The sequence below is a fragment of the Galeopterus variegatus genome, unplaced genomic scaffold (assembly GCF_000696425.1).
Source record: "Galeopterus variegatus unplaced genomic scaffold, G_variegatus-3.0.2 Scaffold228, whole genome shotgun sequence".
In the NCBI taxonomy this organism is placed as follows: domain Eukaryota; kingdom Metazoa; phylum Chordata; class Mammalia; order Dermoptera; family Cynocephalidae; genus Galeopterus; species Galeopterus variegatus.
Genome location: NW_007726339.1, coordinates 135246 through 149761, shown reverse-complemented (window position 1 = coordinate 149761; position 14516 = coordinate 135246). Strand labels below are relative to the sequence as shown.

Sequence of the window (14516 nt, the reverse complement as noted above, 5' to 3'; positions counted from 1 at the left end):
CGGTTCCCACTCACTGGCTGAGCGCGGTGCGGGCGTGACACCGAAGGTTGCGATCCCGTTGCCGGTCCCCGGTATGGGCGCGACACCGAGGGTTGCGATCCCGTTACTGGTCAGTAAAAAAGACAAAAAGGAAAAAAAAAAAAAAGCAGCACATTGGGTGTTCCAAACAGAAAAGGCTTCCTTAAATGTTACTGACCGTCCAGAAGACACAGGTGCTTGATGACTTTGGGTCATAAGCCCAGACCGAGCTGAGACCTGCTGGAGGATGACCTGCTTCCTGGGCCCCTCCCCCCTGTCCCTCCGGCCACAAGGTTCATGCAAGGACACCTATTTTACAGAGAATGTTCCCACCAGTGGGTTCTTGGGGCAGATGCCACAGCCAGCTCTCCATGCTCCCAGGCACCAGGAACCATGTCCCATCACCTGCAACTGCACCTGCTGAGCCGCTTTTCTGGGCTCTGTTAAAAATGACACCCCCCCTTCCAGTGAACCTCATCTGTGGGGGGTCATGGATTCTTCAGCTTTGTTTGGTTTCTACATTGTCTGATGGTGTCTGCTTTATGTCCTTCCAGAAATCCCTCTGTTTCTGTCCCCTGTGGCTCCTGCCTTTTCAGCTGTGCTGCTGTGTATTAATTTTTTTTTGCTCCCTGGGTGCTTCCCCAAATCCTCAGGCCTTCCATCAGCCTCCTCCTGGGGAGGGACCCCAAGCATGGATGTGTGTCTGTGGCCGGGCCGTGGCCAGGCTCTGTAAGGCTTGGAAGTCATACAGTTGTAGTGACCTTCGTTATGAAAGGAATAACAAAATATTAAGTATAAAAGCATATATTAATTTACACTGATGAAAATCACAACAGACTATGAATTTAGAAAAGTCAAGTCACATAGGCAGCAAACATCCAGAAAAAACAATAGACTGTTTTTATTAATTGCTAACACTTCTATAACACTTTTGCCCCTATTTTCCTGACTTTGTAGTCTTGGATCACATGTTTACAATTTAACATTTATAATATTTTCTATAGAGAAGATAAAAATTAATTAATTTAATCTTCCCATGGATAAGATTGAGCTCAATTTTTTTCTGATAGGTGTCGCTCAGAACATGTAACTTCACATCTAGATAACTTGCTGTTGGCAACACAGCCCTAGATTTGTGCCACAGACACAGATCTTCTGATAAATTGTACTTAATGTGATTTCCATAATAAATGGAAATAAACCTCCATTTTGATTAGGAATTGTTGAGAACTGAATTTTCTGCTTACACTTTAATATGTCTGTTGATTTTCCACCCACGAGCTCTCGATCTGTACATTTAAAGCGTGGGTTTTCCTCCACCACCATGACCTTTCCAGGGCCTGCACCCAAAGGCCTGCACCCTCACATTGATGCCACCTGGGTCAGCTGAGGAGGCAGGCCTGCAGGTGTAGTCTCAACCAGCACCATCTGGAGTGACCTTTCCAGGGCCTGCACCCAAAGGCCTGCACCCTCACATTGATGCCACCTGGGTCAGCCGAGGAGGCAGGCCTGCAGGTGTAGTCTCAACCAGCACCATCTGGAGGTTTTGCAGCCTGCGAGCTCACAAAGATAGTGGTGATAGATTTGGGGGGCTTTAGGGGTTCGCGGGCACTTGGCTTTTGCCTATGGGATATTTGAAAAGCTTCCATCCAATAAGGGAGTGCAGGATGATGAGACCAGGTGAAAAGCTGGAGCGATAGAAGTTGGGTGGTGTCAGCCCACATCCCAAGAGGGAGGTGGTCACATGCCTGAAATCCAAGCGTCGCCGGCTCCATGGAGTCACACCAGGGTCACTTTTGAATGGGCATTTATCCCGGGGCCAAGGTGGACTGAGACCAGCCACCGAGAGAAACCACAAGGTCAAACACCCCATGCTCCCTACTCCCCCATCAACCCCAGAATTGCTTAGATTAGGTTTTCTGCTTCCATGAGTGGTGCTTAGATCAGAAATGAAAGGAATTACAGAAATAAAGAAATTTGCATTTTGCACCCCTGAGTTTTGTGCAGTGCCAAGATCACAGAACAAGTTACCCTCGCATGAGGAAAATGACCTCCCAAGACCACAGGTGGGAGTTGCTCAATGCAGCTGCAGGGGATTTTCAAAAAGCAAAAGATTGGCTCAATTTTAGCATCAGAATTTAAAAACCAGGAATGGATTATAACCCACAAAATAAGAGATTGCAAGTCTGTGTGTCACTAAATAAATGAGACGCTCTGTCTTATGGTGAGTTGACAAATAAGTATAGAAGAAATGAACAGTGACGGAACCTGGGGGACCTCATTGTGCACAGGTGATCAACGTCTCCCTCACCAGGAACATCCTGCACCACATCCTGCACCTCCTGGTGTGAAGCGTTGGGGAGACAGCGTTACACACGCAGCCCTCAAGCCACAAGCAGATGAAGCACACTGTGCAGCATTCTGCAAAACAACTGACCTGTACTTTTCAAAAATGTCAACGTCATTAAAAAAAAAGACTGAGGAATCCTTCCTGATTGAAAAAGCCTAGACAGAGAACTAAATGGTGTGGAGCGTTCTGATTTGGATGGTGGGCAGGAAAAACGTTACAGAGGATGTTACTGGGACAGGTGGTGATGTACGAAGATTGGCTGTAGATTGAATAGCGTGTGCATGTTAAATTTCCCAGTTGTGCCTGTTATGCTGTGGTTGTGTAAGAGACAACACTGAGCATTTGTGGGCAGAGTCCTGACACTAGCTCTCTCACATGGTTCAGAAAAGAGTTAAACAGGGCAAAATGTCAACCACTGATGAATCTGGGTGAGGGGTGTGTGGGGTTCTTTATATTTTAAAAAAACCTTAAAGAGCAAGACAAAACTAAACAGGAACACTCCTTTGCTGGGAAAATGACGGCAGAAACAGGGAAACAAGGATGCTAGGGTTGAGGCTGAACTGTCTTTGGTGGAACCGAGTGCCTGGTGCTGAAGCCTGCGAGGACATTGACGTGATTCCAGCTATGCAGGCTTGTGGGAGCCACGCGTGCTGTGGGGGGACCCCCAGAGCTCAGGCATCCCACCCCAGACTCTCTGGGCACAGAATCCACTGTTATAACCAGGCAGTCATGTTAAGAGACCGGGCCAGGATGGAGACAGTTGTTCTGTGTTCTTCTTTGGGTGACTCAGTTCATTATCTGCCTTTGCCAGCTGATCTCACACAGTTGGCTGGAAATTGGATTTGGAGCTCTCGGGATCTTGGTCAGGCTGAAGACCAGGACAGATAAACCCGCCTCTCTCTCACCTGCTAAACGCCCTTTCCTCAGGATCCACCCGAGTTCTCGTCTCTTTGGCATGTGATCGGGGATCTGATAGGCCCTCTCGTCTGAGCTGCATTAGAAGACAGCCTGAATCAGCTTTCTCTATGCACCAGTTTCTTCTGTGTGAACTTGACAGGGGCTCAGTGATGCAGACCATGTTGCCCACATGTCAGCATGGGACCCTCTGGCCTTGATCCTGTGCCCTTGGGACTGGTCTGCGGTAATAGGCCTGGCTGTAGGAGGGGTGTCCCAGGACTGGAGCAGAATCAGAGATGTCCTTCTGGAGGCACCTTTCATGGGACACCTCACAGCCCTATTTTATGAATCTGGAGAGTTACCAGCAGGTGATTTAAGGTTGCCAAGAGCTGGAAGGAGAATCACGGTCCCCAAAGACGTCTGCATCCTACTTCGTGGAACCTGTGAACATGTTTCCTCAAAGGGCAAAAGGGACTTTGTGGATGGGATTGAGATTAAGGACGTTGAGGGAGAGGATCCTGAATTTCCCAGTTGGCCCAGTGTCATCAAGAGTTCTGAAAAACCAGGGCCTTTCCTGGCTGTAGAGAGGAGAGGGACAGCAGCGTGGGGGAACCTGGTCCTCTGGAGATGGAGGACGGGCCACCAGCCCAGGGACGTGGGAAACCAGAATCTGGAGAAGTTGATGAAACGAAGTCTCCCCTGGAGCTTCCAGAGGAACCAGCCCTGCCTACCCCTCGATTTTACCCTGGGGAGACTCATGTGGGACTTCTGGCCTCCAGAACTGTAAGATTCAAATTTTGGTTGTTTAAGCCACCAATTTTCTAATGCTTTTAATGAGCAGTGACAGAAAATGAAACAGAGAAGAACCTATGACATGGCTGCGAGAGGTATTTCTCAACATCGACCTGCATGCACCATGGATGCTGGCGGTTCACAGGTTGGAGAAACGCTCCCTGGAGGTTACAGGCCCGGCCCAGCACCATCTTCTGCATCTCACCCTGAGCTCTTCAGCTCAGCACATGGGGTAAAAGTCACACATAATTGTCCTTGAAAGTGATTTAAACCTCTCATGAAGTACAATGTACATTACTTGATGCATCTCAGTGGAGCAGAGGCCACGTCCTAGCTGATCTCTAGGAAGCAGAGCCTGAGGCAAGGGTTGCAGCCTAATCCTTCACCTGGCGGTGCTAGCCCTGGACTGTGTGGCCAGGAGAGGTATGAAGACACAGGATGTGTTCATGAAGTACAATGTACATTACTTGATGCATCTCAGTGGAGCAGAGGCCACGTCCTAGCTGGTCTCTAGGAAGCAGAGCCTGAGGCAAGGGTTGCAGCCTAATCCTTCACCTGGCGGTGCTAGCCCTGGACTGTGTGGCCAGGAGAGGTATGCAGACACAGGATGTGGGAAGACACAGGATGTGTTGCTGGCCAGCTGGTGTCACACGAGCTGTGGACTCTCAGCAGGATGCTCCATGGCATCATTTGCTTGGCATGTGACATGTCTCCGGGAGATTTGCAGGAAGAAGCCATTTGGAACATCTTTGGGGGGACAGTGAGTGACGTTTTATCTCTTGGTTCCTCCCTCCTGGCCTTGAGTGTTAACCGTGAGTCCAGCTGTGGAGGTCGATAGAGGCACAACGGCTCGGAGCAGGCAGGAGAAGGTCTGTGCTCACGAGGCTCAGGTCCAATACAACATGGCATCTCTTGGTGAGTCCAGGCAGGACTTCAGGTCCTCCCCGATCTTTGTTCTTCTCTTTTGCTTCATCATCAGAAGCCCCATTTTACTTGGGGATTATAATGTCCGAGCTATAAACTAATTTCCCACCTTGCTCTGGTTTGGATGTTTTCGTTCCTCCAAAGCCCATGTTGAAACAGCCCCCAGTGCAACAGCGTGGGTTGGGGCCTAACGAGGTGTGTGTGTCATGAGAGCCCCACCCTGCCTTCTCTGCTCCTCTGCCACACGGGGACACGCCATCCGAGGCACCATCTTGGGAGCAGAGAGACTGGACACTCACCTGCGGCACCTTGACCTTGGACTTCCAGCCTCCAGAACTGTGAGAAATAAATGTCTGGTCCTTATAAATGACCCGGTCTCAGGTATTCAGTTACAGCAGTGCACACAGACTAAGACACCTTCCTTTACACGTATGGGTGACCTTGTGACATATTTCTGATAAAACGGTTTCTGTATAAAAGTGTCAGGGGGGCTTTCGTGGGAGATTGGGGTCCGCCTCTTCTCCTCCTTCCAGCCTGGAACCCAGAGGCAACGGGTGAAGCCCCAGCGGTCATCCTGTGTCCCCGAGGAACCCATGAGCCCAGGCTGGAAGGACAGGAAACCCAAGTGGACCTGGATCCTCATGACGCTGCGGAGGACAAGCACCCCCTCGGCTGCCCACCTCCAGACTGTGTGTTGTTGTTGAGAAATGGAACTGCTCCCTGGAGTTCCTGCGTTTTTATTTCTGTACTCCTGGCAGCTAAGCATCGTTCCTAATTCATATCATCCGAAATACAAGTTTCCTGTGTCTTTAGGATTTGGAACAGATTTGTACATCTTCAGCTGAGCGCCAGGTGGAATCACAGGTTTGCATTTAGAGGCCATGTTGTGTGGAAGAATCCAGAGTGCCAGAGCCCCGATCAGCGGAGGTTGTGGCCAATGGTGCTATAAAAAATAATAGTGATGATGGCGTGCGGTGGGCTGCGACCCGGGCAGCCGTCTGCACCACAGCCCAGCGGAGGGAAGATATAGAGAGGAAGGGGCCCGAGCTCTGCAGCCCAGGGGCTCCCCAGCCCTCTCCCCTCTAGCTCCCGCCTGCTCGACAGCACCCGTGGGTGCATGGGCACCCACTCAGGTGCCCAGTGCTCAGCTCCTGGACCCCGCCCTGACCCGCCCTTTCCAGCCTTCTAGGCTCAGCAGAGGTACTCGCCATCCTGCAGGGGCTTAGGCTGGGACAGCTTCGAATCGGCCCTGGCTCCTCTCTTGCTCTTATAACCCAAGTGAGATCCGTCAGCACAACCCATCAGCCACACCTATGAAATCTTTCCAGAACTGCCCCACCTGCCCCACAGCCGCGGCCCACCCGCCTGGCCCTGCACCCCCACCCCGCCGTCCTGCAGGGCACCTCGTGTGCGTATGCAGCGTGTGCATGTGCAGCGTGTGCGTGTGCAGCGTGTGCAGACTGGCAAAGATGAGATCATCCTGGGATATGATTTGTTCACTTGTTCAGACTAAGACAATTGATACGGAAGAAACATTTAATGTATCTGAATGGGAATGTGGAAAAGTAAGACGGAAGCAAAGATTAACACATGATTTTGTTTAAGGATTAATGGTCTATGTATTTTCAGAAGTAAAAATATTCCAGTACTGAGTTAGGTTGGATGCAAAGCATCACTGAGGGTGTTCACGTATCAGGCGGGGCGGGGTAGGCCGTCACGTGACCTCGTCCTCAGGCCCTGCACGTATCTTGTTTGATCTCGGTCACGCTGAGCTGCTCAGGGCGAGATCCACGCGAATGTAAGTTGCACGAGTGTTCACACATCCCCCTGCCTTTTCTTAACAGTTAGGTTGGATGCAAAGCATCACTGAGGGTGTTCACGTATCAGGCGGGGCGGGGTAGGCCATCACGTGACCTCGTCCTCAGGCCCTGCACGTATCTTGTTTGATCTCGGTCACGCTGAGCTGCTCAGGGCGAGATCCACGCGAACGTAAGTTGCACGAGTGTTCACACATCCCCCTGCCTTTTCTTAAAATTTGGGACACAGTTTACATACTACAAAATTGGCCAAAATGTGTTTTCAGAATTTACAAGTTTGTACAATGATCACGACTATCTAATCCCACAACACTTTTTTCATACTAAAAAGAACCCCTCCCCCAACTCCTTGTCTCTCTTTCTCCATCCCCCTCCCCCAGCCCCTGACCACGAATCCACTTTTTGTCTCTGGGTTTGCCTGTTCTGGACATTTCATGTAAATGGAAACACACTATGTGGCCTTTTGTGTCTGGTGTCTTTAACTGAGCATCACTTTTCAAGGTTCATCTGCGTTGTGTGTGTCAGAGCTTCAGTCCTTTTCATGGCTGAATAATGTTCCATTGTGTGGAGAAACGGTGTTTTATTTATCTGTTCATCTGTTGATGGACATCCAATTGTTTCCATGTTTTGACTCAGGAATAATACTGTGAACAGTCATGTACACGTTTTCTTTTGGACATAGTTTTTAATGCTCTGGGAGACTGGGTCACATGGCAATTCTATGTGTAACCTTTTAAGAAACCACCAGGCTGTTTTCCAAAGTGACTGCACCATGTTACATTCCCGCCCGTGGAGTGTGAAGGTTCCGGCTCCTCCACGCACTGGTTATTATCTGTCACCCTGTGGCAGGAAGTGGTACCCTGTTCTTACCAAAGACACCAGAGGGACCACCGTCTCCACAGTTCATAGTCCTCCAGGGATCGCCCTGAGCGGAGCAGAGTCTCGCAGTGACCAGCAGGGTCCCTTCTCCCCCTTGCCTTAGGATCTTTGCACTGGCCACTCCGTCTGCCAGGAATGCTCTCCCTCCAGGACCCACACGGCTCCCTCCCTCACCTTCTTGTCCCTTCCTTGTCTCTGCGTGTACTTACAATTTGCTTGTTTCGTGTCTCACCACATGGAAAGTTAGCGCACGATGCAGCACCCAGAAGTGCCCAGTGAATGGCCACTAGTCAGTGCCCCATGCAGTTCCAGGGACGGCCACCTGATGGCTTCTGGGGAGGCCTGTGGCAGTTTTCATGATCATGTTCCTCCACAGACTGTGAAATTCCCCCAGTTTACCTAGAGGCTGCAGGCCCAGGGAGGGTAGCTGCGGGGGTTCCAGGGAGAGAGCTGCACACACAGAGCTTTGTATCCCTGCTCTGGGTCTTTCTTGGGTTCAGGCACTTCCCCCCACCTCTCCATGCCGGGACTCAGAACCCCGGGAGAGGCCGCCAAGTGCAGCCTTCTTCCTGGGCCAGTCCCAAGGGAGACTCCTATGTGGCTCCCCAGAGAGCAGGGGCCAGAGACAACCTGTCCTTGGGGCTGCACAGAAGCCACATGTGTGGGGTTGGGGAGAGTTGAGAGCCACTTCCAGGATTGTGTGTCAGGCAGCTGCACACCTGTCACCTCATTTAACTGTCTCCACGACAGGTGGAGTAATGGCCTGAGGACAGTGGGAACCCTTGAGAACGCTCTCCCCGGCCTCCCCTCACTGCTGGAAGTCTCAGAGATCTGGGAGGATCTGACGGCCCAGACCTGTGTGTGTGGAGTTCTCCAAACTAAAAGGGCACGAGAGTAATTCACAGCGCTGTATACACAGCCATTCTGTGTTCTTCCCGACACAGGGCCTCTTTAAGACACTTTGACCACATGTCATGATTGGTGTGTGAGCTGCTGAGGGTGCGCTGCAGACAGCCCCTGCCAGCTCACAACAGTTGGCTTGTAAACTTTCAGGAACTCTGCGAACTGGTTATTAGACCACTAGTAGCTTGATATCAGCTACGGCAGGAGAATTGACACCAAGGAAATTGGCAAATGCTACATCAGGTCCCCACCCCTGACAAAACCAGTTGTCAGGCCTCTCCAGCATACCAGGGGTCATAACCTCTGGGAAGACGTGCGCCACACCCTAGAAGTCTGTCTGACACGGAGCAGGTGCAGAGGGGAGGTTTGCACCTGGCACGCAGCTGTGGTTCAGGTGGCCGCTCGTGGTAAAGTGGCCTGCGTTTCCCGGCCTCGCTTCCCTCTGGAGCAAGCATCCGGGAGCTGCAGCACACGCACTTGGACCACGGGGTCTGGGGGGCCAATGGTGGAAGGGCAGGGCCCCCACCTGCTTAGACTTTGGCACCGGAAGGAGCCGGGCCAGCCACCCAAGGGAAGCAGTCACCACCCTTCCCCTCATGGCCCCAGAGGAAGCGTGGGTTTGGGTCTGGGGTCTGCAGGTCTCCCTCTGGTTGCCATCATAACACCTCTTGGCCAGGACTCTCTCCTGGTGCAGATGTGGCTGAAATTCACCCTGCCGGGGCCTGTGTGTAGGACAAGTGTATTGGTGGGGGGACGGGGCATGTGCCCCACGATGCCCTCACACGCCAGCCTCCAGCTCCTCCTGTGGCCTCCAGAGCTGCTGAAACTGCCCAACGTCAACACCCAGGTTCTATCTTCTAATCCAGGGACCTGTGGTGCAGGGACAGGAGCCTGCTCTTCTGAGCTGAGTCGGAGGAGCCAGACGTCTCTGGGGTTAGAGCAGTTTCAATCCCACCCAGCTTGCCCATCTGCCTCTCTGGCCCAAGGGTGGGTGGGTGTCAGGATCGGTGAGTGCTGGGAGCCTGGCACAACTTTGTGGTTGCTCTTTCTCAGAGCCTTGCCAGGTCTCCCTCTGGGAGGCCACAGGGAAGCCAGCTGCTAACCACAGGGGGACAGAGTCCGGAGCCAGCAACCTGGGGTGGGAAAGGGTGGTCTCCACAGGATGTCTTTTCACCCAGCCTCAGCCCGGTCCAAGAGGTCCTTTTCTTGCAAGCGGCTCTCCCACTTGGGGTCTCTGAATGGGTGCGACTCAACAACAAGGACTGCGTGAGTCACTAGTGCCGTTTTTTAACAGATTTATTGAGATAAAATTCACAAACCCAGCAATTCACCCGTGACATGTGCAATACACAGACCAGGCATCCATCAGCACAGTCAATTTTAGAACATTTTCATCACTCCAAAAAGAAACCCTGCCACCCCCAATCCCCCATACGCCCATCCTCTGCAAGCACTAACCTGCTTTCTGTCTCTATGGATTTGCCTGTTCTGGACATTTCACATGAATGGAATCATCCAATATGTGGTCTTTGTGTTGGTTTCTGTCACTCAGCATCATGTTTTCAAGGTCCACCCATATTGTAGCCCATGTCAGTGCTTCTTTCCTTTTCCTGGCTACATAATATTTCACTGTACAGATGAAACACGCTGTGCTAGTCTTCCCCAGTGAATGGTCACCTGGCTGTTCCCACCTTTGGCCCCTATGAATCATGGTGCTATGGACATTGGTGTGCATGCTTTTATGTGGACACAGATTTTCAATTTTCTTGGGTTTATACCCAGCCGTGAAATTGTTGAGTAATTCTAAATTTTCTAGTAGTCACATTTAAAAAGTAAAAAGAAACAGATAAAACTAATTTTTGCAATATATTTTACTTAACCTAATATATACAAAATAGTATCACTTCAACACGGAGTCAATATAAAAATTATTAATGAGGTAGTTTACATTTTTTTGGTAGTAAACCTTTGAAACCTGGTGTATGTTTGTATTCAATTTAGATGCTTAATTTTCATCAGAAATATTTGATCTATATTTAGGTTTCATAAAATGCTCAGTTGAAAAGTGAATTTATGTACTCAAATTGTTCCAGATATACTTAAAAGTATTCCAATAACTGAATGGCAGCTTTTAAATTTAAATTTAAATGAGTTAGAAGCAAATAAAATGAGGAAATCCAGTTCCTCAGATGCACTGACCATGTTTCAAGAGCTCATAGCCATGTGGGGTGATGAATTCCTCTCCTGGGTGGGCCTTAGGGTGGGCAGAACACACAGCCAGTGTGAGGTCCCAGCTGGAACCCCTCCCAGCTCCTCATCCAGCCCTGATAGGAAAGGAGTCGTGGCCAGGAGCTGGGGGGCCTGTGGACATGCCTCCTTGCACTGGAAGTCCCAGGACAGACATGGCCCTGGGAACAGGAAGAGCCAGGGATTCATTACCTCCTGTGCAGCTGTAACAAAGTCCCACAGATGGGGACTTAACAGAAATCTATTTTTCCCCAGTTCTGGAGGCTGAAACTCTGAAACTCTGCACGCACTGAACTCCTGACATTTGCAAAGGGTTCCAGGATCAGAACCACTACTCTGTGGTGGCCTTGGCCCAGGCCCACTGCAGGGACGTGGCACCTGTTTCTGTGACAAAATCAAAGTGGGGAGGGGCGAGGACACTGCTGCGCTTGGGGCATGGTCTCCTTGGCTGGAGGTCTGCTTGATGCCCCGTTGGTCTTCTGTGCCAAGCAGCTGTGGCTGAAGCCTGGGGATGAGAAAACACACCCAGTTCTCCAGGATGTGAAGCTGAGATGGAAGGGCTTGTCAGGGAAGAGGAGGCGGGGACAGGGACGACCCCAGACTGGGCCCATCAGCCCTGCTTTGGGGGACCCCACTCATTAGCCCCCAGCACAGGAGCCCCCACTTCCTCTGGACCCCTGAGGTCAGAGCCTGGGGGCCGGGGGGCTCTCACGTGGCTGTCCCTGGAGGAACTTAGCCCACGAAGTCTTTTCCCCGTCCCCCCAAAGGACAATCTAATAAGAAATAAAGCAACAGGAAAGGTTAGTTTCCTGTTTTTTTGAGATGCGATCTCTCAATGCTGATGCTCCCTGGAGGTGCCATTGGCGCGGTGCCCATACCTCTGAAAGTGCTTTATGGCTTTAATAACGTGGCCGTAGGTGTCGCCACGGAAGACGAACGTTTGCAGCTGGAGGAGGCGGCCACAGCTTCGGCAGAGCCGCCTGGTCCAGTTCGTCCTGGGGTTCCATCCGCCGTCTTCTTGAAGGCCCCTGTTGCAGCTGGACAACGAAGCAACTGCAGGGTCACAGCCCCCACAGCAGCGGCAGAGGGAGCCCGTGTCACCAGAGAGGTTTTCCTCAGAGCCTGGAGGATAAAAACGGAGGAAGAAGCCAGGCAGCACTTTCTGATTCCTGACTGTGGAGGGGACACGGCACAGAGTGAGGTGCTTTAGTGGACGCTGAGGGGTGAGGGTGGACAGGGACACAGAGAGAGAGACAGAGACAGACACAGAGAGACAGAGACAGAGACAGAGACAGAAAGAGAACGGAAATCCAAAAGTTTGGTTTTTTTGCAAAAAGATTACAAAACAGACAAAATAGATGAGTCTGATTGACAAAAGAGGAAATACCAATAAGCATTGGAAATGTAACAAAATCACAGATAAAAGAATAGGTTTTATTAATTTTTTTCCAAATTCTAGTTTTTTATTAGCATACTTTTGATATTAATGCCTAATTTTTAGGAAAAAAATAATTTTTCAATTTTTTAAAAAATAAAACACATCTTTTATATAAGCTTTACTTACCAAAAACTTGTCTTAAATTTCTCACAAAAAAGTGATTTTAATGATCATATTAATAATAATAATAATAATATTTATTTATTTATTTATTTAAAAGATGACCGGTAAGGGGATCTTAACCCTTGACTTGCTGTTGTCAGCACCACGCTCTCCCAAGTGAGCCACGGGCTGGCCCTAGAATTATTTTTAAATTAAAACTTTTTTATCTTAACATTTACTTGTACAATTTTGTGGGGTACAGTGTGTTGTTTCAATACATGCACATACTGCACAGTGACTCGGGGTAGACAGCACAGTTTTGTGCCGTGAGGCCACCACTTCTCGTACAAGGGTTTTAAGAATTACAAGAAGAGCATTGCAGCGTACTTACTTCTGCTAATGCATTTAAATATTTTGGAAAGCAGATCGTTTCCCAGGAAGCTATAAATTGCTCAGATTGTCTCTAAAACCAGGTAGTAACGCTAAAGGGTCTGGCTACCTCTGAAAATTAAAGAACCAGTGGCTGGGACTGGAAATGGGCCCTGTGCTGTGGTGGGTGTGCTGGGCTTCCCGCCTCACAAGCGTGCCCAGAGCACAGAAGAGGGTGCACGACTTTCAAAACCTCCCTGGAAGGGGCATTTTTGTGGTGTCAACACCAGACCTGGAGAGCACAAAACGGACATGCCATAGGCCAATCTCACATGCACGTATGCAAAGTCCCTAAAAGATGCAAGCCAGATTCAGGTCCATGCAGGCTTGGGAGAACTAAGTCTCAACGTTCCCACTCAGGATTAAGAGAAGTGTAATAAAATTTGGTTAAAGGGGTCAAGTGTGCAACTTCAAAAAATAGCTTTTAAACTAAGGGCGCCTAAATCGAGGCTGTGATTGAAATGCGTGAGTGGACTGCACTTTGCTGAGAGCAGACGTGAATAATTTCATAAAACTTTAAGGGATGAATGGAGAGATGGGTTGACACTGGAAGATCTGTTTATATAGTTGGCAATAGCAGCAGACGGAAGGAAAAAAACCACAGATCAACTCCATAGATATTGAAAATGTCATAACATGAAACATCCATGCCTGACTTGAGTTAAAAAGTAAACTAGAATGGCAGAAAGCCTAGTAATCAAGTATCAAACCATTCACCATATACTTACGGCAATCATTGTACTTAATTGGGAACATCGAATCAGTCCCTATCAAAAGCAGGAGCAAAGAGAAACGTGCAGTCCCTCCAGGACTCACCGTCATCCCGGAGTTCCCGGCCAGAGCAGCGACACAAGGAAACACAGCGGGGTGTAAACACTGCTGCTGTTTGAAGATTATTCCATGGTCTGCCTAGAAATAAGAGAATCACCTGAAAACCGGTTGGCACTTGGAAGAGGGTTCGGTAGCTCTACCAGTCAGGATACAATGTATGTAATCAGCAAGCCCGGACTCTCAGGGGCTCACCTCTCACCGCGCTCCGTAGGGGCTGATTGGATTCTCTGCTCCGTTCCCTCATCCAGAGCCAGACTGACAGAGTAGCCACCCTTGGAATATCCCTGGTGGCTTTGGCAGAGAAAATGAGAGGCTCTGGAGGATACCGCACCAGCAACGATATGCTCCAGCTCAGAAGCAATCACTTCTCCTTAATAACTGATTGACCAGAACGAGTCACGGAGCCCAGCCGACCATAAAGGGCCGGGAAGTGCCACTCCACAGTGCGCCTGGCAGCGTGAAGAGCTGGAAACACCCAGCAAATAGCATGAGTGGCTCCCAAAGTCAAGGAGCAAGATACAATCAGGCAGGTATATAAAAACCAGGAGCTGTTCTGTACAATGATAATAGCCAGTGAGAACACACAACCTCATTAAAAGTATAAAACACATAAACATAACAAGAATCTCCAAGACTTAAATGAAGAAAATTAAAGCCATTAGCAAACGACAGAAAAGGAAACCTAAATAAACGGTGAGCGTCGTGTGGTGGAACCCATACCGTGAAATGTTCCTCCCCAAATTAATCATAAATCTAGCGCTATCCCAACATTAAGATCACAGCAAAAAAATGTAACAAGCTAATTCTAAAGCTCATATGAAGAGAAAAATCTGCAAAAACAGCCATGAACTTCGTGCTGCCTAATTTCCCCACCGTCTTCCTGGGCGCG

General features: G+C 49.7%; 1 protein-coding gene across 1 annotated transcript in view; it reads right to left on the bottom strand.

The window, feature by feature from the left end:
- P2RX2 (purinergic receptor P2X, ligand-gated ion channel, 2) overlaps positions 1-13618 on the bottom strand; it is a 35267-nt gene extending 21649 nt beyond the window's left edge. Inside the window, 2 exon segments of the mRNA XM_008566204.1 lie at positions 11766-11949; positions 13613-13618. Of these exon segments, the coding sequence (XP_008564426.1) occupies positions 11766-11949; positions 13613-13618 (190 nt within the window).
- Between the last annotated feature and the right edge of the window lie 898 nt (positions 13619-14516).